This window comes from the organism of the source record quoted next, unplaced genomic scaffold, assembly GCF_019419815.1.
Source record: "Pyrus x bretschneideri cultivar Hongxiangsu unplaced genomic scaffold, Pyrus_bretschneideri_v1 Contig14, whole genome shotgun sequence".
Classification (NCBI taxonomy): Eukaryota; Viridiplantae; Streptophyta; class Magnoliopsida; order Rosales; family Rosaceae; genus Pyrus; species Pyrus x bretschneideri.
Window position 1 is genome coordinate 3826130 of NW_025999435.1, and position 27789 is coordinate 3853918.

At 36.1% G+C, this 27789-nt stretch overlaps 4 protein-coding genes across 7 annotated transcripts; 2 read left to right on the forward strand and 2 right to left on the reverse strand.

Annotated features, from left to right (window-relative positions):
• The first annotated feature begins 4594 nt into the window (after positions 1 to 4594).
• LOC103933237 (metalloendoproteinase 2-MMP-like) lies at positions 4595 to 5524 on the forward strand. The gene has a single exon (XM_018643973.2). The coding sequence runs from the start codon at positions 4595 to 4597 to the stop codon at positions 5522 to 5524; it is 930 nt and encodes a 309-aa protein (XP_018499489.2).
• A 6323-nt stretch (positions 5525 to 11847) lies between these two features.
• LOC103933222 (protein TRIGALACTOSYLDIACYLGLYCEROL 2, chloroplastic) lies at positions 11848 to 16945 on the forward strand. Of its 2 annotated transcripts, none has more exons than XM_009342890.3 (6): positions 11848 to 12096; positions 12398 to 13060; positions 13146 to 13475; positions 14778 to 14893; positions 16195 to 16285; positions 16437 to 16945. In XM_009342890.3, the coding sequence occupies exons 2-6, from the start codon at positions 12554 to 12556 to the stop codon at positions 16527 to 16529; spliced, it is 1137 nt and encodes a 378-aa protein (XP_009341165.2). In that variant the 5' UTR covers positions 11848 to 12096; positions 12398 to 12553; the 3' UTR covers positions 16530 to 16945. The 2 variants fall into 2 exon arrangements, with proteins under 2 accessions (XP_009341165.2, XP_048435799.1); XM_048579842.1 differs by having other exon boundaries at positions 12471 to 13060.
• A 618-nt stretch (positions 16946 to 17563) lies between these two features.
• Positions 17564 to 19424, reverse strand: LOC103933221 (60S ribosomal protein L38). Its single transcript, XM_009342889.3, has 3 exons — positions 19268 to 19424; positions 18235 to 18418; positions 17564 to 17750 (listed from the first exon to the last, which is right to left on the reverse strand). The coding sequence occupies exons 1-3, from the start codon at positions 19268 to 19270 to the stop codon at positions 17728 to 17730; spliced, it is 210 nt and encodes a 69-aa protein (XP_009341164.1). The 5' UTR covers positions 19271 to 19424; the 3' UTR covers positions 17564 to 17727.
• Positions 19425 to 25176: 5752 nt separating this feature from the next.
• On the reverse strand, positions 25177 to 27197 carry LOC103933220 (protein SHORT-ROOT-like). Of its 3 annotated transcripts, none has more exons than XM_048579845.1 (2): positions 26941 to 27197; positions 25177 to 26855 (listed from the first exon to the last, which is right to left on the reverse strand). In XM_048579845.1, exon 2 carries the CDS (start codon positions 26805 to 26807, stop codon positions 25527 to 25529), a length of 1281 nt encoding a protein of 426 aa, XP_048435802.1. In that variant the 5' UTR covers positions 26808 to 26855; positions 26941 to 27197; the 3' UTR covers positions 25177 to 25526. The 3 variants fall into 3 exon arrangements, with proteins under 3 accessions (XP_048435802.1, XP_048435801.1, XP_009341163.2); XM_048579844.1 differs by having other exon boundaries at positions 25177 to 26852; positions 26941 to 27196; XM_009342888.3 differs by having other exon boundaries at positions 25177 to 27196.
• Between the last annotated feature and the right edge of the window lie 592 nt (positions 27198 to 27789).

Sequence of the window (27789 nt, forward strand, 5' to 3'; positions counted from 1 at the left end):
TCCCAGTGGGTCACCCATCATGGGATTGCTCTAGCCCCCTTCTCGCTTAACTTCGGAGTTCCTACGAGATTCGAACTGTCATCCACGAGATTCGAACATAAGACCTCTCACTTTTAAGCAAAAATATTATAAATTAATGTTAAGATGAAAATAAATACCCATGATATCTTTCTTTCATCAACCAGCCAACCTTTCCCGCCCTACGACCCCATTCTCCTGCTATCTCTATATGAAACCAACAATTCTTGGTGGAACCACCTACAGACTTGGCCGAATCGCATTTGATTCACGATATTTGAATCTCCAAGCTATGCTCTACAAATCTAGACCCAATGACAAAGAATGTGTGAAGGGGGGAGAGGATGTGGTTGAGTTGGAGGGTGTGGGGTGGAAAGTTGGTGGGGCAGATTAGAGAGGGGAAGGTAGGCCCAGGAGCTACTACCATAATTAGGGTTCTTATTTGTTCTTAAAATTAGGAAAACTAGCCTTCATGCACACGCGTAATATTTTTTGAATTACGGCGTGCTACGCGCGACTAATATGTTTTAAATGTATTTATATGTGTAGATTGACAAAGTAAATGAATAATCTTAGATCATGCTAGAAGAAACCTCTCATAAACCAATTAAAGCAGTTGAATCCACATAATAAAATTGGTCTTTATAAAATTTACATTAAGAATAGAGAAAATAATATTTAATAAACAACTAATTGAATCACATTATTGCTAGCTCATTGTGATGCTAAACCCACTCCCTCCTCTTAACGTAGATAATATCGTTTGTTAAAAATAAAAATAAAAATCATTTGACAATTAATTTAATCACATTATTTTCCGCGTGCTAAAGACTTTTTTATAACCGGTATTACATGCCTCTTAAGATGTTTTGAACATGTTTAAAAATAGAGAAATTAAATTACATTATTGCTAGCCTATTGTGAGGCACTAATTAAGAAAGAAAAAAAAAACTGTACCACAAAATTAATTATTAAAAAAACACTATTAAAATGAAAAAAAAAAATCCCCTACCTTATTTCATGCATTATTTTGGGATGTCTTTGAAGTTTTTTGTGTTTGGGGCATTTTTGTCCAAATGATTTTGTTGAAGCTTGGTGAAACCAAAAGCACTATTCACCTTTGTGTTGCCTTTGTATATAAGATAAACTAATTTATGTTCAAGTGGTTCACATGTAGGGTCCATATCAGCCAAGATGTAGGGTCCATGTTGTCTACATCATCAGTTAACAGAAATTTTAAAAACAAATAATACATTGCAACATAATGTAAAGTTTAGGTAGTAAATAAAAAAATTTAAAGGTTCAGGTGGTAAATACACACACTTGCAAAAAATCAAGGGGTAATTGTGCAAATTCATCTTATTTTTAATATAATAATACTTTTTAAACATAATTTATACCTTTTAAAAATAATACAAATTTATTACCTTGTAAAAATAATTTAAAGAAACAACGACCAAATTTTTCAAAAGAGGCGACAAAAAAAGATCGGTAGCTGTTAAGGATAAGACGACCAAAAAATCATATTGGTTGCGTTAAATTATCCGCGGCGAAGATAAGGTGACAAAACTAGTGATGACTTTTTGTTGTTGAAATGCTTGATAGTAGAGTTTATCGGACACTGATGATCTGTATCCATTGATTCAAACAACCTAAGCATAATTAAGGCGACTAACTAGAGCAATTCACCACTTTTATCATTTTATTTTGTGATTAAAAGCGTAATTACAAGGGTAGACACGTGTATATATATATATAGATCAAAATAGTGTAATTACTTCTTTTTGCTTACAGTAACAAGTAACACTTGACATTGTAAAGACCAAAATATTTGGGCTGAATGTGCTTTTATAACCCTTTTTTTTAATGGAATTTTTTTTGAATGTGACCGTCGGCAAATAGAACCACTCCACCCCGAGCCATGGCGAGGGAGGAAAGCAAGAGGAATGAGAAGCTGTCCTAGTTATCTGTGGCATGAATTTTAATTATCTAAGACTAAGCTATAAGTTCTAATACAAGTCACAATAATTAGTGATTAATTTCAACTTACATGTGCTTAATTACGTTTGGATTTTTTTTATTAATGCTCCATGTATTGTTGAATACGCTCTACAAAAATTTGTTTATTAAATAACTTGCATACCTTTTTATAAAATAACTATTTAGACTTAATAAGATTTTAAAAGAGATAATCTGTAATCATTAAGAAAAAAGAAAACTAGTGAAAAAAAAAAAAAAAAATTAGAATTAATGAAAAAAGACAAATAAAGATGTAGTGAATAGTATCAAGGAAAGGTAAAAATATGGTTTTTCATTAGAAGTGAATAGTACCATGAGTGTTTTGTTAAACTCCCTAAGAAAAATTATATTATCACGAGGCAATTGAACAACATCAATCTTAGATAGTAATAATTATTGAATTGTTTTACGTATCTTGTAGATGAAACTAAAGGAAACCAATATGGTTGATGAGAAACCTAGGGTGCGTTTACTAATCCGTAATCAAATTGAAAGGAATTGAATTGAGCAGGAATTGGATTGATGAGGAATTGAAATGAAGTGGAATCAGAATCAAATTTCTGTTGAAGTTGTTTACTAAAACTGTCTGGAATCGGAGTAGGAATGATATTGAGTCCATATAAGTTGTTTACTAATTCACTTTAATCGGAATGAAAACTAAGTTGATTACTATATTGCCTTTACATAAATAAATTATTTTCATACTAATTAATTAAATTAAATTCTTAATTAAATTTATATAATAGGATAAATAACAAAAACATAAAAAATAAATAGGAGAGGAAATAAAATCATTAAACCCATCATCATCTTCCCCACATCTTCACGCCTGAATTTTCTCTTTCTTCTTTCTCCTCCTCTTCCTCCATTTTCTGTCTCTAATTACAGGGTCCTCAGTCCACAGTATTCAGAACCCCCTACCCCACAGCTGGGATTTATCTGGAACCCCCATCCAATCTCAGGAGGACATCACAACCCATCACATCAACAAAAAAAAAAAAAAAAAAAAAAAAACCAGTTTTCACAGAGCAAAAGTGATAAGGAGATCGTTCCTTCCATTCGGTTTCGGTAGAAGTTTTGGTCCGCTGCAAATCACAATTTTTCTCTCAATTGAATTTGTGAAATGACGATTTAGGCGTTCGTTATTCCAAATCACGGTCATCGTTGAGGCATCGTTCCAGATCTCGACGATGGGGTGTATTATTACTATGAGAGAAACACACACAAAGGGGAGGGAGTGCAAATGGGTATTTTGGGTGGAAAATTTTGATTCCTGATGTAACCTTCTACCTGGAGTCCAATTACTACCCCTATAGAGGTAATCTAATTCCGAGATATTAAGGAATTGAACTCCCGATATTGGGTGGGCCTACATAATTTCTGATTCCTTACTTGCTGGTAAACGCCATAATACTTTGCGAGGAGTGCAATTCCGTTTCTCCACATTCCAACCCCGATTGGTAAACACGCCCCTAATGTTCTGCACCTAGTGACACTTCTGCAATCATCCCATTAGACTCTCAAACCAACGGATCAAAAGACAAATGAACTCATCCAAAATCTATAGAAAACGAAACCCTCAATCCATAATTGATAGAGAGTATGGGATGTGAATGTAGTATTGGAAAGTAAGTGGGGTGTGTTAATATAAATTTTAATTTAAAAAATGGATGTGAGGTTTATTAAGCACAGTGGAGTGTGGTTAACAAAATATGTAGTGTGTATAAAACAACCCATTACGTATTAGCACGTTTAAGTACACATAAATATTCCGAAACACTAAAGACATACATATGAGGACAAGTATGAAATCAGGCGACAAAAACACGATTCCTTATATCAAACAATAAACACATAATTAACTTGGTTCAGGAATATTATCCAGCACATGGGAATAATATATATCAACACAATTAGTTCAAGTAAAATAACACATTTAAACATTCTATTAGACTAAAATATTTCTGAACCAAGTTTTTGGAGTAAAAAAAACAAAAATAAACATTCTATCAGAGTAAAATAACACAAGTTGGCGATTATGAAACACATTATGTACAGGCGACAAAAAAAAAATATAAAGTTCTGAAATACAAATATTAGAATTTAACACAAAAAATAATACAAATTGGGGAATAATATTATTATCCAGGACATACATGCATGTGAACAATCTCTGACCATTATTTGCCACTTGATCGTTTGACAAGATGAACCCTAGTTTTTGTTCGGTATGATGTCCATTTTTTACCATTCATTACATGTTGATTAGTATTAATAATATGCATGCATTATTGTGTTTAATTTAGCCAAATTCACTCAAGCAATGTGCTCAATTCTCTGCACTTAAGTTCGAATTCTATTTTCCGTAGTTTAAATTAATTTACTGTGCATTATCTTAGTATTTGTAAAATATACGTATATAATCGGATTAGGGCAACTGCAAGATTAATCTTGCTACAATATTCTACCCTACGATAACTAGTTTATAGCTTTATAGGCTCCTCTATAAATAGCCCTCCAAATATGTGGCGTTTGCAACATTCAAAAAATAGTGAAAATGGCCTCAAAAGCCCTCTCTCTCATCCTTTTCTCTCTTCTCTCTTCTGCAACTTCATCAACATCTCCGTTTGAGTTCTTAGAGCATCTGAAGGGGGGTCACAAGGGTGACCACATTGAAGGCATCCATGACCTCAAGCTATACCTCGAAAAATTCGGCTACTTAAGCTATGCCCATGCCAAGAACAACCCTCATGCCAATGACGATGATTTTGACAACCTACTCGAGTTAGCCGTCAAGACATACCAGCTCAATTACCACCTCAACACCACCGGAACATTGGATGGCGAAACGGTGTCAAAGATGATGATGCCTCGTTGTGGTGTGGCGGATATCATCAATGGCACCAGCTCAATGCGATCAGGGAAGAAAAAGCACCATCACCATGACCCCGACCATGACCACCACAACCACGGTTCCAGTGTGCATGCAGTCTCTCACTATTCTTTCTTCAAGGGAAGGCTAAGATGGCCAACTTCTAAGCATCATCTCACATATGGATTTCTTCCAAACACCCCGACGGAAGCCATGGGACCGGTTTCACATGCGTTTCGAACATGGGCGTCAAACACGCACTTCAGATTTAGTCGTTCCAGAAACTACAAAAGGGCGGACATCAAGATTAGTTTCGAATACAGCGATCATGGAGATGGGAGCCCATTTGATGGGGAAGGTGGGGTTTTGGCCCATGCTTATGCTCCAACGAATGGAAGATTCCACTACGACGCCGACGAGCCATGGTCTGTGGGTGCTTTGGAAGGTTATTACGACTTGGAGACGGTGGCTTTGCATGAGATCGGACACCTTCTTGGACTAGGGCATAGCTCAGTTGAGGGAGCCATCATGTACCCTTACATATCTTCTGGAGCCACCAAGCTGACTTTGCATGACGACGACATTCAAGGGATTAAAGTTCTATACAAGTCTTGATAATGTCTTAACTAATATGAAATCAATAAAAAAACTTTCCATCTTTTGAGTTTTTCATTTCCTTTATTTCTCTGTACCAGCAAATGAAATCCATAGCCAATATTGTTTAGGTGATCAAGTTTTGTTTTGTTTTTTTTGTTTTTCCTAATATTCTCATATGCATTTCTTAATTAAAACGGTTTTGCGAAACGTTGACGAACAGACCCTTATAAATATTCAAATAAAATGTCTCAAATAATAAGGCTTAATTGTTTAGATTGGATCTATGAGGGATGTTGTGAAAAAATAGTTTATGACACCTTAATCGGTAAGATTCTCTCCTTCTTTCTTGGCAAATATGCGAAGTGTTGACAAAAACTTCTTCCAACACAATTTCACCGCTATCCGAAGAGAATAGAGTTATATTATTTAAGTGCGGACCCATTTAAGGTTAAAAATAATTTCTTAAGTACAACTCTTATATTAAATTACAAAAAAAAAAAAAAAAAAAAAAAAAAAACCCTTTGGTTAAAATTATGAAGAAACGTTTATTTAGGGGAATGGTGGTTTGTTTGGTTCGTAGCTGCACAAGTAATTGGAACAAATCTCAAGTTGCCTACGTATTCCTTTGAGGGGAATCACTGCCAACCTGTAATGGGATCTGGGTGGCATTTTGGATGGTCATTTGGATATGGTTTTTGTAGTGTTTGGAGGCGAATCTGGTGAGGGTGAGCTAGGAATTCTGTTTCGGTTGAATTTTGTGAATTTGGATTTATTTATTTAATGGATGGATTTGCAGTCTAATTTTGGGAGAGATCAAACTGTCGGAAATGTGTCTTAAAGGTCAATTATGAGATGATACTTTACAGATGTTCACATATTAAGCTAATTCAGTTTAATCTAATGGCAGAGATATTGTTTAAAGTCGTCTCATTAAATGTTATACACTCAAATAATTAGTCCAAAGAATATGTAATAAAGCCGTTCTTTCTCACACATATCATAAACATTCCTGCTCATAGGATTGTCAATTGGGCATGACAATTCAATAAGATCAGTACATAGTATGACATTATCTTCATAGGAATGACTAGTCTCGAGTCATTGGTGTGATAGATATAAAGACAAGTATGTAGCTGCTCAAATAGAGAGTAAGTTCACTAAACACTATCAAATAAGAGTTCCGTACTCATGTCATATATGAGAACTCACTAGTTGGGGTAATGCACAGTAAACATTTGACTTGAGACACCACAATTGTCTTGTGGTTATGTCTTTGACCATTTGAGGATGCGTCATAACCTCATGGTTTGCTCTGTGCATTATTGGGATCACTGATTTATTCTAACCTTCAAACTGCTGAAGGAGAATACCCTATGATATTATTTAAGAGTCTTTGTCTAGAGCACATGAATATGATTTAGGAAGAGTACACTCCAAATCACATTCACAGTAATCATATAGGCAAGAGGATCACATTGTATAGTAGACATGAATAAACTATCAACAAACAATGATTGAGATAGATAAGGACTGTATTGCATTGCAATTCCAACTAAATAGGTTCTCCACATTTTCTGCTTAGCTTAGGTAGCCATGACATACTGCTAAGTGTCACTCATGGCTTGTGGAAACCCTGAAGATTAGCAATCATTAATCTTCATTAAAGGAGAATTGAAAAGTAAGTTTTAATTCATAATTGATTAGTAAGAGATCTAGTAGCCCTTTGTCTCGCTCATTGAATGAGTCTTTTTCGCCACAACGGGACTATGAGAGTCAAACCAAATTCTTTCAAATTAAAACCTAATAGATTGTACACCGTGTAAGGTAGAGATTGAAGAATACAACATAGTTGAGTAAGTACAATTAAATGGTTTAATTTATGGCTAGGATTAATTAATCAAACGAATAAGTATGTATAAGATCTTGAATTAGTTTTGGGATTCAAGACCCAATGACTTTGAACCGTCAAGTCCATTAAGTTGTATGAAAACGTAAAGGGCCCAAAGGCCCAATAACTATATATGGCTGTCCATATAGAGAGAGCTTAGGGTTTTTCCTTTTTGTTGAATGCAAGGGACTACAAAAGGGGAGTTATAGCCTTAAGCTCATTTAGGGTTTGTGAGGGAAATGGAGAAAACACAACTATCTCTTTTCTCTCTTGGAGGCCAGCGCTTAGGGAGAATTTTACTGGCATCAAATCCTCGCCAAGTCACTCATCTCCTTTCACACCTCACCTTAGAGGTTCCCTCTATTGGGAACTTTGGAGACACTATTCCTTACCCAAATCCAAAGAGCCTAGAGGCTAATAAGCAAGGAATGAAGGTCATCTCATGGGTGAGTAGCCTTTGCTTATGCAAAGAGGAATCTACAAAGTTATAATGAGAGCTCTTCCTTTTCCTCTTCAATTTGGATTGAGTCTTGTTTCACCACACTACTAGGCTATGGATTTCATGATTAAGATTTGTTTTTGAGTGTATATGTACTAGCTTCCGTTCTTTAATTGTTAAATGCTCAATGTAAGTTGCTCAAATAATCTTAGTTTAGCCAAATTTTTCCTTCACAAACCACATGTAGTTCCAATTTGATTTTGGGCCGGCTTTGTGCCACTTGACTTTTGGAGCAACTTTGTGCCATTTTGTCAATTTGAGAATGACCGGGAATTTAGCTCATTAATTGAAAGTGATTCGCATCTACTAATTTGATATTTGTAATGGCGCAAGTCCTCTAATTTGAGATGGTCTAAATTCACTGTAATTTGATGCCGTCGAAGTAGTGGACACTTTTATTTTAGACTACTTCAACCCGGTGTGCATCTTTCTAATCAAATAATTTATAGCCTGCCGATTTTGCAGATTTTGTGATGATTTAGTCCGCATTAGGACTTTCTTCGACTTGAACGCAAGGGAAAAAATCTCAAAATTATTGTCGACATGTTTTATTCCCTCCTTTTTGTGTGTGTGAAATGTTTATCGACAACGTCGATGAATCATCTAAGGTGGGGAAGCGGGGGGACATTGCAAGTTGATAGGAGTTAAAAGGTACGATGAGATTTTGAGTAGCCGAATTACTTTAGGGTTTTGCACTAAAGTAGAACGCTTGTTGTGAGAGCAGGAAAATACTATATATAGTGATTAGGATTCTTCTAAAACCGTTTATTATAGTTAATAAAGAGATGTACCAAATCACTATTAAATCAAATTGTTGTTTTACTGAATAGCAATTATGTAATTGGTTAATCATAATCAAGGCTCTATTATCCTAATCATATTGGACTGATATCACTCGAATATCAAGTCACTTAATGTTTGGGCCCAAAATATTATGATTGGGCCGAGCAGCAAGATGTGCTCGGCCCAGGTAATGACCACTGCTATGGGCCACATAATGAAACCCGGACCAGCTGGCAGGGTCGGCCAGATCCTATCTTAAGTAGTACCAGATGAATGAGGAAAGGTCGAGGAATCCTGGTGCGACCAGGATTCTCGACCGGCAAAGGATATAAAGCCTCAAAAGGAGAATTCAGAATCCAGTAGGACTAGGATTGTTCGAGTTAAAGGTGAATGGGACAAGGACTCCCAATCCAAATCAGAATGGGATTCAAGGAGCGAGGTGCTATAAATACAAGAAATACGCAATATAAAAAACCCTTCACATCAGCACACATTGCCCTGCGCAAAACCTCTCAAACACCTTGAGATTTTTCCTTTTCTTTTCCTGCCGACACACCTTCAGTTTGGATAAACAGCACTGTGGAAGCAACCGGTGAGCACCTTCAGTTTGGATAAACAGCACTGCTGCCGCAGAATCAGCGGACCGAGAAACACCTTCAGTTTGGATAAACAGCACTGCGTCGAGGTCGACCGATTATCTATCTAAGTCTCGGCCGAGAAGGGTTTTCGAACCTTTGTTGGTAGAGGTCATCTGACTAAGCCTTTTCGGCATAGTTGGGTGTTACGAATTGCATTGCTCGGCGTATTGGACGCCGAGTGAGTTTATGATTGGATACTCGCAAGTAAGTTTCAGGGTTCGGCATTCCGACGACCGAACTACGTTTACCATCAAGACATACATCACATTCGAGTACCTATGCCCATATAGTTTGGTCTCGATTCGGCGTGCTTATACTCTTACGAATATAATCACAGTGACCGAATCAGGGTTCGACGACTTGTGAACTCCGTAGAATTAGTAGCCTTGTCTTCAGGCTATAGAACCCAGAGGCCGAGAGCGTTCCTTCCTCGGTCGCAATCGCAAGATACAGAAGTCAATAGCGCACCCAACGCGACAACATCACATTTTACTCCTCGGCCGAGCTCGGCCGACGAGTTGGCACGCCCCGCATTCAACCGAAGGACGTAGTTAGCTCATTAGTTACTCGGCCTGCGCGCCACGTAGGTTTTGTAATTTTTGTAGTCAACACTTAAATAATAAGTTACTTGAGAATCAAACGATTAATTGATAAGTTATTGATACAACGATTCTTAGACATTGTACCTTTACTTTGTCTATATTTTGGAATACATGTATTTTGAGAGCCTACAAGCATTGTACCTTTAGCTTAGGTTTATGTGTATTTTGCTGAACTATGGGAGAGATCCCACCGCATGTTATGTTATTCAGTTGAAGTATTAATTATAAAGAAAATTAATGAAAAAAGTTTGAAAACTTTGAGTTTTAATCAAAATGATAAAAGGTGTTGTAAGTGAATGGTATCAGGAGTGACTTTTTAAAGTAAAAATACCATTTTCGTTAAAAGTGAACAGTACCGGAAGTGTTTCGTTAAAACTCCCTTAATTATAGTGTTTTATTTGATTCCCCCCAAATTAATTGTAGTGTTTTATTGTTCATATTATTGCATGTTGTTCAATGGTATTGATGTTACAAAGCCAGTATGTCCGCTTTCATATATATCTCGAGACCAGAGCGTGACATTTCGCCCTTTCATAGTTTCTGACTTCACAACAGCTGATGGGATCCCTTGCTTCTTAATTGCACGTAGCAAACTCAAAACACCACGCCCACAAAGTGTATGATAAAATGATCCAGCGAAGTCCAATTTGCATGATTTTTAATTCCTTCAATTCTATATTATCATTAGAATTTGGAAGCGTTGTTATAGAAGACTCTTCTTCCGTAGTTGGCTATGCATGTAGCTTCAAAGACTCTTGAACTTTTATCTCCATGCTTTTTCATTTTTCCCTATACAAACTTTTTAGTCCAAATTTCTGGTACGTTTTCCTGGAAATTGATATCATATAAGATATAAACAGAGAGATTAATCACTCTCATTTCACTACATTCTTTAGCTAAATTTTTCTCTCTTTTGCAAATATTTAGGGTTAACAAAACAGACGCACTTCATATGCAAAAATATCATTATATCACCTATACGTAGACCTGGTATGTTAGATCAACCCGCTAACTTGACTTAACCCACTTGGTTAAAATTAGCATTTTAGCGAATGCTTAATGAATCAGATCGTTAACAGATAAACCTATCCCATTAAATAGCGGGTCATTTTGAGTCTACTTGAAACCTATTAACACCCATTAATTGAGGGTGTACATGCAATTTACTACAGTAGAAACAAGTTGTTGAGTCGGTCATTTCTTCAGACATGTGATAGGGGTGTAATGAAAGGAGAAATTGGTATCTTTGACGGACCGATGCACGTGGGTGATCAGGCTTCAAAACGACGACGTCGAGAGGTTGAAGTGTTTTCTATACTACTAAATTCATACTTCTAAATTTTTAGTGAAATATTTAAAATAAAGCAGAAAAATTGTTAACGGGTTTTAACAGGTGATCTATTAGCTTAATGGGTTAGATTGGTTAATTTATTAGCTTAACAGATTGTGTTTGAATGAAATATTAAAAAAAAACAAAAAAAAATTGTTAATAGATATTCACGAGGTGACCCATTAACTTAACAAGTTAAATTTAGATAATCTATTAACTTAACAGGTTAAATTAAAGTAACTCGTTAACTTCATGAGTCAGATAAAGCAGAAAAATTGTTAACAGGTGATCTATTAGCTTAACGGGTTAGATTTGGTTGATTTATTAACTTAACAGATTGTGTTTAAGTGAAATATTAAAAAAAAAAAATTGTTAATGGATATTCAGGAAGTGATCCATTAACTTAACAAATTAAACTTAGATAATCAGTTAGTTTAACAAGTTAAATTAAAGTAGCTAGTCAACTTCATGAGTCAGATTAAAACCGACCCAAACTCAATAAAATTAGCCCGTTTACAGGTCTGGGCGGTGAGGTGGGGCGGGGTGGCGGCTTGGTGCGCAATTGCACATCGAAGAGGAGAGAGGGAAAGATTGCAGAAAGTATAGTCATTAAATACGTGACACTACCCTAGACTTTAGATGATTTTAAACGGTTCAGATTAAATGTTCTGTATCTTCGGGTACCGAAAAGTCCCGGTGGAGCCGTACCTCTACTTCTCCAAAGAGACAAGGTAGTCGTAGTCGTCCCTCCCGTCTCCCTTACCCTGTGTGCTGTGCTTCTTCCATGTCAGAAATCTCCCGGGACGCCACACACCGTCGATTCTCCGATTCCCCAAGTCCTTACCTCAAGGTATTCGCTTCTCTTCACCCCCTCATGCTTTGATTCTTATATACATACTTTATTCTGTTTTTATACCCTATTTGCTGTTTGGTTACTGAGAAAGTATGGGAATTTTTTTTAAAAAAAGAAGAAAATTATGCAGGTGACTTTTGTTTTTTTTTTTTTAGGGTTTATGTTTTGGCATCTTGATGTTTAGAATTTCGATTTGATTAGTTTAATTTTCTGTTATCTTACTAGAAATCTAGGATTTCCAATTTGTGGGATTGAGGATTTTGATGCTGACCCTTGTTTTTTTTTTTTTTTCTTCTAGGGTTTATAATTTGCTTCCAATTTTCAGCACTTAGCTTCATGTGTACGTAAACCCCATTTCTACATTGTTCTAGGTTGTACCCAATCCGATATCGGGCGTTAAGTGCTACTTGTAGTTACTGCTGGAGTGTGTCTTTTCTAGGTTATATATCAAAAGATGATAGGGAATTCGTTGATCCAAGTCTCCACATGCCCCACGGTGTTGTCTTTGTCACGCAGTTCTTCAAATAGTTTGCCTTATCTTCCTTCCAGATCACCAACAAAAGCAACCCGGATAAGAGCTACATCGGCAGAGACAGGACATAGCCAACAACCCTCCTCTTCTTCTGAGAAAAAGAATCCACTTGCAGTTGTTTTGGATGTCCCTCGGACTATTTGGAGGCAAACATTACGACCGTTGAGTGACTTTGGGTTTGGTCGTAAAAGTATATGGGAAGGTGGGGTAGGATTGTTTCTAGTTTCAGGTGCAGTTCTCGTTGCACTCAGTTTGGCTTGGTTACGGGGGTATCAATTGAGGTCTAAATTCAGGAAGTACTTTGCTGTGTTTGAGTTCACCGAAGCTTGCGGAATATCCACTGGAACGCCAGTGAGGATTAGAGGGGTCACTGTAGGCAATGTTATCCGTGTTAACTCTTCCTTGGAAAGTATTGAAGCTGTTGTTGAGGTATGCTTCAGTGTCATAATAATCCAATGCTGAATGAAAATACAGTATTAGTTTTTTGACCTTAATGAGATTACTGTTTTTTTAGGTTGAAGATGATAAAACTGTCATACCTCGAAATGCACTGATTGAGGTAAACCAGTCGGGTCTTCTCATGGAAACTAGAATTGACATTACACCTAGAGACCCACTTCCAAATATTTCAGTTGGGCCTCTTCATCCTGAATGTGGCAAAGAAGGTCTGATTGTATGCGATAGGCAAAAGATGAGAGGACATCAAGGTGTGAGTTTAGATGCATTGGTAGGTATATTTACTCGTCTTGGACGTGAAGTGGAGGAGATTGGTATAGCTAACACTTATTCGCTTGCTGAACGAGTTGCTTCCATGATAGAAGAGGCAAAGCCACTGCTTATAAAGGTGTGATGTGCCCCTTTATGTTTTCTTTATGTTTTCTTCTTTAGTTGAGAATTATCTATGCTGATTAGGATAATTAGGGCCATTCATTTACATATTTTTATCAATCTTGGACGAGGACCTATTTGTTCCAGAATCTATTTGCTTCAAAATTGGAAGGGCAAAAAGTGTAGGGACTTCCATCAGCCGTTTGGCACAAGACAATGATTAGGTTTTCCTCTGGCACAACTGTGCATTTGTGGAAGGTCCTGGAAGACATCATTTATATATAACAATGGCAACTGCAATAGGGTTTACATATCCTGAGGCTGCATATCTATTAAATAAAGTTTCTTTTTTTTCTTTTGGTCTGATCTGTTGAATAAAAGTTGAAGTTACCTGTAAAATTACTGCACAGATACCAAAGTTTGTTTGCAACGGGTGGTTCACAGATAGGAAGATACATGCAAATATATATGTTTGAATTGGTTACCTTTGTGGCGTGTATTCATGCTGTTTTTGCCTTTAAGATTAAAAAAATCGAATTTTTTGTAATTTGTCATCTCATTTCATTTATCTAACACTTTATACTAATTTTCAAACGATTTCAAATCAGGATTCTGAGTCATTTGTGAAACTATGAGGGTTTTTGGAAGAATTGTTTGGAGTTATAGATTCTCATTGATTAATTGAATTTAAGTTTTCAAGGCATGAATTTGTTTTTTACACAGGTAGACTTCTGTTGGCATTAAAAGTAAACATAATTTGCCCCTTTTAGGTTACTAGAATATCTCTTCTCATAAGAAACATAATTTGATTAAAAAAAAAGAGAACAATACAGATACAGGGAACAATATGAAAACCATCTATTGGCATACAACAATCCTTTATGTGTGTTATGTAGAAAAGTATTCGTACATAGCTTCAAATTTTAGATTGTAGAACACTTTAACTTGTTTTGTGTTCCAGTTCGAGCCAATTTGGAACTCCTATATGGATCTTCTTATATATTCTCTTGTTGCTGGTGCCCATTTGTCTAGACACGATTGGTTACATCATGGCAGTATTTTCTGATTTTATGCGCTGGAATTGGTGTCAATTTGGTAAACACAACAATGGTTAGAACAGCCATTCTGCAGAAGCTATAAATCACCTATGTTGCATTTGTATATCAATCAGTATGCGTGCCTGTCTGTCCACCCATATGCATTGGTGTACACTGGATGTTCACTTGCTTCTTACAATTTCAAGTTAATTCATATTTTTACTATACATTCAATATGTTCTCATGCACAAGTATTTGGCTTTGATGTAGTGATCTCTCAGATCCAAGCCATGGCTGAAGATGTTCAACCTTTGCTGGCTGAGTTTCGTGATAGTGGGTTGCTGAAGGAGGTTGATAGTTTGACCAGAAGCGTTACGCAAGCCTCGGAAGATTTGAGGTGAATTTTAATCTGTATTGATAAGAAACTCATTAATCTTCATCATCTATCTTTTATAGTCTCCTACATGTTAGAATGTGAGATCCAACGCAAAACCTATTGGAACTTGGTGGAGAGGTTCAAGATGGTTTAAACTATTAGGAATAGTTCCCCGATTTGTGGGATTCACAATCTCAACAATATGGACAACCTCTGTTTGAGGGCTTTTCATATAGATAGTTTAGAACATTCTTTGGTGTCTGTTGCAGGAGTTGAAATACATGCCATTAAGACGTGACTGGGTTCTTATTTTTCATATTTATTTCCATGGTAGTTAGCTCACTATATATATTTAGTAATTATGTGTGTTCATCTTTGTGGTGATGTTTGTTTGGGTGTTCTAGGATAATTGGTTCTGGACAACGCTGGGTAATTCTCTAATTTCGTACACTCTCATCATGTTTACGGATACTAGAACATGAACAGTATATTATCAGTGTCATGGTACACAGTAAGAAGTTAAAGAGGCTGCCCTGACAGTTTTTCTAATAGTGTTCTGCTGCATTGTGATTTCTCTGTACCCAATAGACATGCATTCTTTTGAAGGAAAACTAATGAAAAGGGCTTGAAAACTTTGAGTTTTAACGATAAGGATGAAATAAAGGGTAAAGTGAATAGTACCATGATTGATTTTTTAGTGTAAAAATGTGGCTTTTTGTTAAAGTGAACAGTATTGAGAGCTTTTCATTAAAGTTTCCTTCTTTTAATTTATACCACTATGTTGTAGAGTCTTCATTCACTTTCAATCTTGTCCACCATCACCACTTGCCTACTTGCCTGCCACAGCTGATTTCATTATCCCTTCACACACTGCATTATTCAGTCTTTGTTACCATCATTGAGCAATGACATCTACTCATAACACTCACAGTGCTTCCCTACAAGTTCATTATCATCAACACTCTCCCTGTAATCTGGAGTTTGGAATCCAAGATGAAAGTGTATTATCGAGCTATTAGTAGAAATAATTAAAATTGTTTTTGGGAAGTACAAGTGCATTCATAGGAAGCTATTATACATTTGTAATAATAATTTATGTGTTTCGGAAAAAAGCACTTCTTGTAAAAGCACCTCCGCTAGAAATTAGAATCATTCCCAGCAGCCTTAGATGCTGACTGTGGTTGTTTGGGCTGTTCTTTGAAAATTTTAGATTTTAGTGTTCAGACTGCAGAGATTCTGGTCATATGGTTTATTGAGTTAGTTTTATGATGACCTTTTAAAATATCCCAAATCGTTTGATTTTCCAATATCATTTTCTGCAGAAGGGTGCATTCAGCTGTTATGACTCCTGAGAATACAGAACTGATTCAGAAATCCGTATACAGTTTGATTTTCACCTTGAAGAATATTGAGGTGATCCTAGTTGCCAAGCACCTACATATTTTTCTTTCTTTTTTCTCCATATTCTGTGGCTTGTTTTTCTTCTTATCTTTAGAGTTAAATGTATTTATCACACGTATCTGTTTTCTTGTTTAATTTTTCTACAACTCATCCACCTTTGCAGAATATAAGCTCTGATATTCTGGGATTCACGGGTGACGAGGCTACAAGAAAAAATTTGAAGTTACTGATCAAGTCCCTCAGCAGGCTACTGTGATGAGTGATGGCTGAAGGTGGACTTAGGATTGTCGCGTGTTGTGGTTCAGCAGATGCCCACACTTGGTTTTTAGCATTCGTTATAGTTTGGACAGGAGCAAACTGCGTGTGCCTCCTCGTGACCGTTTCTTTTCTTTGTTTCATTTTTTGAATGCGCATAAAGGTTTCAACTCAGTTCAGGTGTGTTTATTGTTTTCTCATAACGTAGTTAAATATAAAGTCGCGTATGCGTTTGTGCTGACGACCTGGTGATATCAGAAACCTTCTGTTCCAAGTTGAGAACGTTCGTTCCAACCTTCTGTTCTAAGTTGAGAACGTTTGTTCCAAGTATTTATTTTGGAGGCTCATTGTTTCGATTTGATAATGACGCGTTTTACAGCTAATTGTGCTTAATTAAGTCGTGCATTTTGCAAAGTATATTTAGTGGTAATATGTTTGTGTGACCCCAAACCAAAGGGTAATCGCAACCATCTCCGCTATGTTTTTGGTGATCTGTCGATCTTACTCTCTTCTTTGAACTTTGTCAATTTAACAATTAATGCTAGAGTGAGCGCATGTCCAGATTATTGAGGAAAATTGCTGTTTTTGTTTCCGATTTCACTTCATTTCCTTTCAAAACTGTAAAGCTCAAACCCGAAATGCAAACAGTAACACAAATCAGATGGAATCGATCCATAAGCATAGCATCCAAACAAATCAATTCAAGAAAAATATTGGGGCAGCCGCATTTCGGTCTACTGATATTTTTTTTCACTGGTAAGTCAAAAATCTTAAGTTCAAAAAAAACCAATATCCAGACATTTTTACAGCTATCACCAGCAACGACAATAACATCTTTCACTAGTATTCGGCTCAAATGTTGTCCAGATTACAAACACTTTTCGGCCCGTTTTAATTATTTATTTTCGGAACAATATAACATTAAAAAAATTCTCATATTAAGAAAAGAAATAAAAAGTCGATTGAATAAAAAAAAAGGAAATATAAAAAAAAAGTCTTGAAACCGATGCCTGCATTCCTACAAAGAAACAGGTCTAAATCGACATAATTTTAGAATTTAAACATTATCACCATACTAGTGCAGAATGGAAGCAAAAATTCCACGCAATGTACTTCGATTACGGTAAAAAAAACAACAAAAGATAAGTTTCCAACTCTCAAGTCCTGGTAACCATCTCACAGCCTCAGCTGATTCTAATTCAAGGGTCTTGCACATTCAAACCTGCACGTAAAAAAATAAAACATCATTGAATCTGCAAGAAAATAAACTTCATAGCTTCAGGAAGTGCATCCTAGAGATAATATAGTAAGAAGATGCAATTACGAGACAGAGGCTCAGGGCAAAAAGGGCAAAACAAGACCTTAGAAACTTGGAATGAGTCTTTAAGAAAAGACATGGAGTACTTAGAGCCAACAGAAGACTTCGCGTACAAGTGAGCGCAGTGTGTACAACTTATTTATCTATTGTCTATGACTAATATGAGAGAGCATTCTATGATTCATACACCCAACCCTACTTAGTGGGATAAGGCATTGTTGTTGTTGTAAGAGCCAGGGGAACATAACTGGCATCCGCTAAAATGTGTAGCCTCTTCATGCTTATCTGATACAAGTGTTACTCTAGCTTCATAGTATGTTGTTAAATAACAGTTTTTTGTTTTGTACGCGTTACAGAAACAGATGATAGTGTTTTGACAACATATTACCTGGAGGGAGAGACTGCTTAAGCTTGTCAGCCTTCTCTGTGTCAAAAACACAAAGTGTGTAAAGGTACTTGGAGCATCGAACCTTAAACTTCACCGCATCTTTGGTCTTCTTGATTTTCACAGAGCGTGCGTCTTTCCTTCTTGCAGTGAGAAGGAAATCCTTAATTTCATGGATTTGCTTAGGCTGTCAAAGAAACAGCAAACAAAAACTCTAAGCACCAACTTCAACATATATATGTGATAGAAAACACTAACTCTAAACACTAGACCCAGACCAGAATACGAATAAACTAAAACAGATGTATTATCGTCGATACAGTTTCTTCAAGATGTGATCGAAAACAAAACGAAAACTTTATATTAAATTGTTTTGGGGCTTCAAAACATTCTTGACACGGGCGAAGATCGGCAGTTGCTTATTAAAAGACTGTTGTAACTAGTCATCTACAATGCAAAGAATTATGTCAAACAGTAAGACGCAGTTACATTGACACCACAAAAACAGCACCGGAATCTAAGATCAGAAAACCAAACAACTCCGAAACGCTATGCAACATTATTTCAAACCAGTTCAGCTACCTAAATATAAATACAACATTATTTCGAGGAAATTCCTCCCTCTTAACCTCTTCCACCATTTTCTGTATAATTTCTACATTTTCTCTACATAATCCCTGAATTTTTCACTATATGCCAATTAACTCATAACTAAAACGCACCTCATCAGCCTTCAGCCTTCCAAAAATCCGTGTATCTATATTCTCAAACCTCAACTATGCACTCACTTAATATTTTCAGAATTTTCAAATAACCCACAATATTTTCAGAACCTGAACAAAATACAACTCAAAAGTTCAAAAACAGCCAAAAGAGAAAAATTGAAGAGAACCCATTTGACTACATGATCCGTTCATATATAAATTTACATGTATTACATATATATATATATAATATGTATACGCGTTGATACGCCTATATATACATAAACATGTCGAACAAAAGCGAAAGAGGGAGAAGGAGAAATTGAAGATACCATTTTGATGGCGGAGAGCACGGCTTTGATTCCTTTCCTTCCTGGTAAAGTAGATGGACAAGCTCCCAGTCCCAGCCGCGAGCTCGGTGTTTTGAGCTTCTGTATATATATCTGACGGCGTAAGACGCTGCTTGAACCCTACAAAAAGAGAGTACGAGGCAATTTACCCGTTATAGCCCTGAATAACAGGTGTTATTACGATAAAGTTTTGTAATATTATAATGGGCTTTTAATGGGCATCTAGGCCCAACTTAAATTATTGATCACTGGACTGGAGTTATTTTGGGCCGCCGAAACACTTTTATTTCGACACCCAATAATCTATGAATTACACCCTTTAAAAATTAAAGAAAAACGTACAGTACTACGCGGCCATTACCCTTCCCCGATTCCCCTTCCAGTTGCCGAATAGCCTACTGCGCAATTCTCATCCCTTGTCTACCCGCATGATAATTGTTTGTCTCCATCTCTCTTCTCTATCTAATCTTCATCTGCCAAATTCTTCTAGAGGTCACAACTCTGATTAATCCTTGAGTTTGAAAATTAAAAAAAGGGCCTAAACGCCTAGGCATTATGTCCTGCCCGTCGCTCGACTAGCGCGTAGCGTCTTTTGGAACCTTGAGTTACAAGTACAACAACCATTTAATCTTTCATATTTTTTTTTCTTGGGTTTTCTGTTTTTTTTTAATATAAAAAAATCAGCAGGTTTTAATTTTTTAACGTTAATTGTTGTTTTTTTTTCAATTGGGTTCTAATGTCATTCTCAATGGAATACAATTGTCATCAAAATAATTTAGAAATAATGGGTGTTCAAAGATCAAATTTGGGTGTAAACAGAATTTTTCTTTGGAAATTGATTTTAGTAGCCCATTTACAAAACCACCGAAATAAAATATCGATGATACCAAATTAAAAGCTCTACGAGTCCTCTTTGATAAAAGTACCCTAAAGTTAAAAGCCCTCTTACTAAAGCATATGGAGGAGGTCCATATCATAATTTCATATGTGTCGACCATTTCTCTCTCACCCTCTTTGTTGACTGTTTTTATTCCAAATTACGTCTTTGTAGACTGTTCTAGCTAAAATGACAAATCAAAATAGAGAAAATCAAGGTCGGACCTATTGATGGGCCGTGATGGTCTCGGGACCATCCAAAAGTTTGGAAAAGTACATCGGAGGACCTCTTAGTAGAGCCGTCTTTGACATTTTGGGAGTTCTGTGCAAACTTAATAAAGAGGCCCTCCTCATTTGAGAAAAAAAAAAAAAATTTGGACAATATATTCATGCAGAATTCAATAATAAATATTCACTTAATTGAAATTGACATCTCATTCTTACTAATTAAATGATTTCCAATTGCCATGAAATTATGATTTATGGTTCATTTATGAAAAAATGGAGCATGACTGAAACAAAAATATGGAAATACGCTTATATTTGTGGAAGAAAGTAATGCACAAGTTTGTTTTTTATTGCTAAAGAAAGTGAAAGAAAGTAATACACAAGTTTTTTTTATTGCTAGAAATATTTAAGAAGAAGTTCCACTTAATCAATTGTAATATAAATATTGATGACGATGGTTTTGATTTTTAATCAAAAATTTTTTATTATAAAATTTATACATATGTGACATATAGGAGGATCAAAATTTTGGGGCCTCTAAGAAATTCGGGGTCCTGTGCCACTGCACCTTTTGCACACCCCAACGTTCCCTCTGTCTCTAAGGACCAACCAACGGTTTGAGTAGGTGGTGGAGGAGAGGAAACCTCCATGGCTATTCAGTGGATTAGAGGTTTTAGCGAAGAAGAAATGTTTTAATTTTTTTTTCTAGATGTGGCCAAAACAACGTGGTTTTGAAATTTTTTTTTTACGGAGTTTTAAGAAAAAAGTTGAATGGAGATTCAGTGTGGAATGAGAGAGATAATTTATTATTATATTGGATTTTGTATTATTACAATTACTTTTTACGGACTAGGATTCTTTCTCCTTCGCTTTCCATCCCCTTTTCTCACATTCTCTATTTTGTCTTTCTCTATAAAAAATTAATATAAGATGTTGATGTGGCTTAACTGTGAGTTTGTGACCGTTCAAATAGGAGGGGAATGAATGGGAGGGGAAAAAAGAGAGAGAAAAGAATCATACTCCACCTTTTACGAGCTCAGAGCTTTCATATTAGTAGTTTGCTGATTGTTTGTTTCGTGATGAGGTTCTTTTTGTTGGGTTTGTTTCAAAGTAAAGAGTAATTTAATGTTTGATTTATTAAGAAATGATCGATATGAGTGATGAGAACCTTCGTTCGAAAGTTAAATATAACGGGATTTTGTAAGGATGTGGAATTTAAAGAATCTCATATCAATGTGAGGAGAAATCTCGCAAAAGTTTATAACTTAGGTTCTTTTTTATATTGCCAATTAATTTTATGAAGGAATCTCAAAATTTTTTTATGGTATTAAAGTAGGTTGCCTGCATGTGAAGCACAATGGTCTTTCGAGCTCTACGTCCATGTGTTTGACTTGAAAATTCATCACACATAAGGAATGTGTGAGGATGTGAAGTTTAAAGAGCCCCATATCGGTGAAATGAGAAACATTGCAAGGATTTATAAGTAAGTTGGACTATTTCTAGGGTCGTCTCTGAGATTTTGGAGGCCCTGTACAAAATTTATAAAAAAGCCCCTCTTTAAGATAGTTTTAAAAAAAGTAGAACAATGTATTGATGTTTGAAAACAATCACTTAAATCAAAACAAACTTTAGCACTCACTGATTGCAAGTTTACAAATGTCATTAATCATAAATAAAAAGCTGCAAACATAACATTCGCTAAATAATCAAAAGCAGTTCAATCTTAAACAACCAAACATGGATAAAAACTTCAAAACTCTAACTTTATAATTTCACTTGAATATATGACATTATTCCATAATAAAATTGAAAAACCATTGTTTTTTGGGATGTTATTATTGACAATTAGAATGTGACATCCCACATCGCTTAGGGGAGTGATCCTTAAATGTATATTTTCATCCCTACCTAGCATGAGGCCTTTTGGGAGCTCACTGGCTTCGGGTTCCGTAGGAACTTCGAAGTTAAGCGAGAAGGGGATAGAACAATCTCATGATGGGTGACCCACTAAGAAGTTGCTCATGAGTTCCCAAAAACAAAACCGTGAGGGAATGGTAATCCCAAAACGGACAATATCGTGCTACGGTGGTGGAGTGGGCCTGCGAAATGATTCGCCCCGGGCCGGGATGTAACATAGAATATCTCATTGTACTCCAAATTTTTATATTGAGTAATGCTAGAGAGACTAAATTTTGTAAATTAGACATATAAATTGATGATTGGATTATTATTTAAGTGTTGATATACGTGCTCATTTTTTGTTGGTAAAACATCATTTAGTTTAGTCTTCATAGCATTACCCTTTTATATTTAAAAAAGAAAAAAAAATTACTCTTATAAGGAATGCAATGAGATTTTAAAATGCTAACAAGATCCATTTTCTAAATATAGAACATTATTACATAATATTAGATGGCAAAATTTTGGGGGCCTCTTCAAATTTAGGACCCTATGCGACTACACATTCCGCTCCCTCCCCCTCCCTAACGCCCTCTCTGACTATTTCCCATATTGCCAATTAACTTTATGATAAAATCTCAAGTTTGTTCAAAATTATCCCTAACCCCAACGCACCCACCACTTTGATCAAAAATAAAAAAACGCACGCACCACCACTTTGTCCACCTCTCCCCACAAGGGCCACAACCACCTGATCTCAATTTCCAATAATCCTAGTTCCAAATTACCAATTGATATTATATGATGTTGGATAAATAGATTGATGTGTATTAGATGAAAATTTTGAAACGTTTTTAGAGTATGTAACTTCGTTGTGGAGAAATTTAGTCTTTGTAACTTGTAATGTTGTTCAAACTATAATTATGAAAAAACATATTTATCGTTTTAATTTTCAATTTACTTTTGTCAAAAAAAACATTTTGAAGTTTATATTGAAGCCACTGAGGACTAGTTTGGTATTACTGTGCTTTTAAAAAAATTGATTCTGATATGATTTAAGAATAATCAACTTTAAAATAAAGTAATTGATTGTTTGATAAACTTAGTTTTCAAAGTGATGTGATTATAAAAAAATATAAAAACGCTTGGTAAATTTTAATGTAAAAGTGATATTACCTTTTACGTAATGACAAAAATGGACATGACAGTGAGGTGGTGGCAATAACACGAGTAGCAAGGTCATCAGTGGCAATGGTGGTGGTGGTGGTGTTCGTGATGGTGGTAGCAGTGGCGATGGTAGCGACAAACGTGGGCGTGGGGTGTGGTGGTTGGTGTACAAATAACAATTTTGGTAGGAGAGATGGTAGTGGCGGTTGTGGAGGTAGTGGTGGCGAGTGGTTATGGTGGTGATGGCGGCAACGATGGCGGCAATGGTGGTTGTGATGGTGGTGGTGGCGGTTATTGTGGTGGTGATGGTAGCAATAATGGTGGTGATAATAGCAGTGGTGGTGTAGGGTCAGTCTTCATAATGGTAAGTAGTGGCATTCACTTTGTTCTCCAAAGGATAAAGTTGAGTGTAAAAGATTAAACAATGTCAGTCTTTAAAAACTAATGAGAGTATTATAAGAATTGAAAATATTTGGTAAAGACTAAACTCCGCTTTTTATTAAAGCAAATTTTAAATGCAACGTACATATAGCTTTTAAAAGCTGTTGTCGATAGGCTATTACTTTTAAAATAAGCAAGATATTTTATTTCTATCACACACTTTTTTATTGCTTAATTTTTAAAATGAAGAATTTTTTTACCAAAAATACGATACCAAATAAGACCTTAATGTTAAAACTCTGAATCCAGGACAAAATAAAAGTAGCGACATGGTCACCAGAAAAAAGTTACACATTTCATCAAAAGATATCCCACTAACTAGAAAAAGGTTGCACATTTTGACCAGCCCACGCATTTGGAAATAGTACTGTTTTAACCCTTCATAAACACTCCTTCATTTAGACACTCTTTTCCCTGGTTTCCGGTTGGTCGATCGATATCCATTCAGCGAAAGCATGCACGCACATGCATGCTGTGAGTTTGAGAGAGAGAGAGAGAGAGAGAGAGAGAGAGGGAATTAAAGCTCCATTTACAACCAAGAGGATATGATAAACAAGTAAGATACAAAGCAAGGTGATCAGCTAGGGTACACCGTCTTATCTCAGACTAGAAAAGTAGCATTCCACTATAAAATGTTGGCTGCAAGCCTGTACAGGAGAAACTATATAGTAATTAAAAGTCAGGCAATAATATGCTCTTCAAATCACTGGAACCAAAAGGCAAAACATGGGATTGAGTTGGTACATTTTTGCTTGCCACAAAGCTCTCTCTGGGGACCCTTTTTTCTTTATGTCAATTTGTATAATTCTACTTGACATTTAGTTCTTTATTCTGGCCACTTAATATTATAATTTAAAAATGTTTTGCTTTATTAGTAAATAAAAAAAAATTAAATTTTGTAAATAACGGTTATATATATATATAAATTGACCTTCCATCATATAATTACTATTATAATGTATCTTAAGTTTTCAACCCCTAAGTAAATTTATAAGATATGTCAAATCGGTCGGCAGATACCTAATTTTAATATAAACAAAGGAAGATCAATCATAAACCAATATAATATTGTCAACATCTGCTACCGCATCACATTTATTAAAACTTTGTTTCAATGTTTAATTGTATACACTGAAAACTCTATAGTTCTTCGAGAATTTTTATACAATCCAGGATAGTTAATCATTAAATCTTAATCATTATATATATGTAACAAAAAATCAAACGGTTAAAAATCTCAAAGTATATACCTTTAGTATAAGAACCAAAAACAGTGGAAATGAGAACTAATAATGTTGTTCAATATCTAGTGAAAATACAGATTACAGATTACAGAATACCACTCAGGGATGGACGCAAGATTGTAAGCAAGCAATCTAAATGAAAATTAACACTGCTATCTATTTGGGGAAACTTAAAAATGAGGACAAGAACAATAAAATAAAACCAAAAACCATACACAAACTCCCAAGCACTAAGCAAAAGGAAAAAAGTAGGACATAAGAAGGGAAAAAAAAAAGATTTTGAAGAAAGGGAGGAGGATCTCCATATATGAAGTGATCTTCAATTCCCTTGAATCTTTCTGAACGTAGTAGGCTTGCAATAATTTTGGTAATTGGGCAGCAACACATTAACCAGCAGAGGGTTTCCATATGGAAGCCCATACTACAGGTTCCTCTTTCCATGTTAAGTATATTCCTGTTTGATCAATATCATCCCCTCCTCCTTCTCCTCCTCCTAGTGGTGGTGGTAGTACTAGTGCCCAGCCGGCTCGATACCTCTTCAGCAACGCCTTGACATCATCCACAACATCGTCGCTGAATCTAACCGGCGAAAATGCCACCTTGAGCCTGTTAGACCATTGGCTTCCTCTCTCCCTTCTCTCACACTCCCCACCATTTTTGTCATCATCGTGATCGTGATGATCACAACCCAAAACCCTAACTATGCTTCTCGAGCACTCCCTCTCTAGCATCAGTCTTTCATTGCTAGTTGGGACAAAGCTTTCCTCTAGCATGTCAAAGTACAAAGTGTAAAACCTAAGGCACTCTTCAAAGCACTTGACAAAGTCATGATTTACTGATGAGCTGAAAAGATCAGCTTCTTCCTCAACAACAGTCACAACACGAGGCCGAAGCGATTGAAACATCCGAATAACCGCCCCTCTCTCTTCCACTTCCACTCTTCTCAAGGCCCCAATGCAATTCACAGCAACAGCCTCATCCTCCTGAACACCTAGATCCTCTTTTGTGAGCTCTCCCAAATTGTTTAACCCGCTGATCACATTAATCTCAAAGGGAACACCCATTAACCTAGCAAATTTCTCCATTCTTTGGCCAATTTCCTTCATCACTGACTTGACTATGCTGGCTGTTACCACGACGGTGAGCTTCAAATGCGGCGTCTCATCGTTTCTTGTGGCCAAAGCTTCTAACAAAGTAGGCCACTGGGTGCAAATGGTATTGCTTATATCAATTATGTGAAGTTTGGTTTCTCCCTCCAAGGCTTCCAATATAGCACCGTTTGAAGCCACATGACCAAAAGTTGTCCAAGGGCTTACCTCTTGGAACTTTAGTATTAACTTCCTGGCTGAATCAAAGGAGTGACTCTTTTCAGCTACTGAGGTTAGGGTTTTGTAGCACCGGACACCTGATTCCGTAGCCTTGCAAAAGAGAGCCTGCAAAAAATAAAAAGCCAATTTCTGCTCACAGTCCCCATAAGGAGAAGCCAACTCGTTCAACATCCAGAGAAGGTGATTAATTTTACTGGAGTCTTTTTCTGAGACTGCCCTTGCACACTCCATGAGAAGCCTTGAAGCCCATTTAGCACCCTCCGGACAAGGCTCGCTGGACCCCCATGAACGGCTTGTTGATGTGTGACTATTCTGGGGCTGCTGATTGGTGCTTTGCATGTCTATAGGTGCTGCCAGACCATTGATCTTGATCTGGTTGGAGTACTGCTGCAGAAAATTTGCTTCCTTATTAGGAGAGAAAAGAGATATGTCCATATCGACCACTTTAATTAATTATGGAGCGCACAGCTACCTGCTAATTAAGCTACTTTGGCTCTTTAAGAGAGTATGAACCACCTAATTATTTGCAGAGCTCCCTCGCTATCTCATTTGAGCTCGGAAATTGCCAGGATATGGAAAGCAAATACTATTATATTTGAAGTCCTTTTCATGCTAATTAGTTTATTTAATTATTATTGTGGCTTCTATTACAAAAAAGAGAAGTCTCTTTCTTGCTAGTATTTTCCTATAATTTATGTTGGGCCGCATTTGTGGAAGCCGTAGTAATAATGGCAACTACATGGTTAGTTTAGTTTCCTATTTTGACAAACTATATGGGAAGTCTTTAAGGGATTCCCATTTTTCAAAAAAAAAATAGGAACATTCTCTCAACTGTTAGATTTAGCTTAAATAAAATTATGTGGTTGAAATTTTGTGGTCTGTGATTTAATCTCAACCACAGAATTTCATTAAAGCCAAATCTAACGGTCAAGAAGGTGTCCATATTTTTTTTGAAAAATGAGGATCCCTTCGCTTAAAGAACCTGAACTATATATATATATATATATACGCATCTGATGAAGAACAGACAAGCAAATAGAGAACAATAGAAGGAAAAAGAAATTAATCATAAATAATGTTTGGTACAAAAGATTTTAAATACAATGATATATTCATACTAAGGTGCAGAGAATTTGGGCTATAAAATATAAACCAACTATAATAATTTAGTATCGAAATCGTCATCTACAAAATTCGAACTTAAGACATGTCAGGTTGCCACTTACAAGCAGAGAAAATTATCATTAGATCGTAGTGCTTAGCGATATGATTAAAAAAATCGAAATTAAATGCTAATCATCCTATACAAGTCCTTCTGTCC

What these genes read in the sequence shown, in the direction of transcription:
- LOC103933237 (XM_018643973.2), top strand. Translation starts at nt 4,595, where the DNA reads ATGGCCTCAAAAGCCCTCTCTCTCATCCTTTTCTCTCTTCTCTCTTCT.
- LOC103933222 (XM_009342890.3), top strand. Translation starts at nt 12,554, where the DNA reads ATGATAGGGAATTCGTTGATCCAAGTCTCCACATGCCCCACGGTGTTG. An exon ending in CAAGCCTCGGAAGATTTGAG is followed by an intron (nt 14,894 to 16,194) that starts GTGAATTTTAAT and finishes CATTTTCTGCAG; the next exon opens with AAGGGTGCATTCAGCTGTTA. An exon ending in TCACCTTGAAGAATATTGAG is followed by an intron (nt 16,286 to 16,436) that starts GTGATCCTAGTT and finishes CCACCTTTGCAG; the next exon opens with AATATAAGCTCTGATATTCT.
- LOC103933221 (XM_009342889.3), bottom strand. An exon ending in TAAGCAGTCTCTCCCTCCAG is followed by an intron (nt 17,751 to 18,234) that starts GTAATATGTTGT and finishes TTTTACGTGCAG; the next exon opens with GTTTGAATGTGCAAGACCCT.
- LOC103933220 (XM_009342888.3), bottom strand. Translation starts at nt 26,903, where the DNA reads ATGGACATATCTCTTTTCTCTCCTAATAAGGAAGCAAATTTTCTGCAG.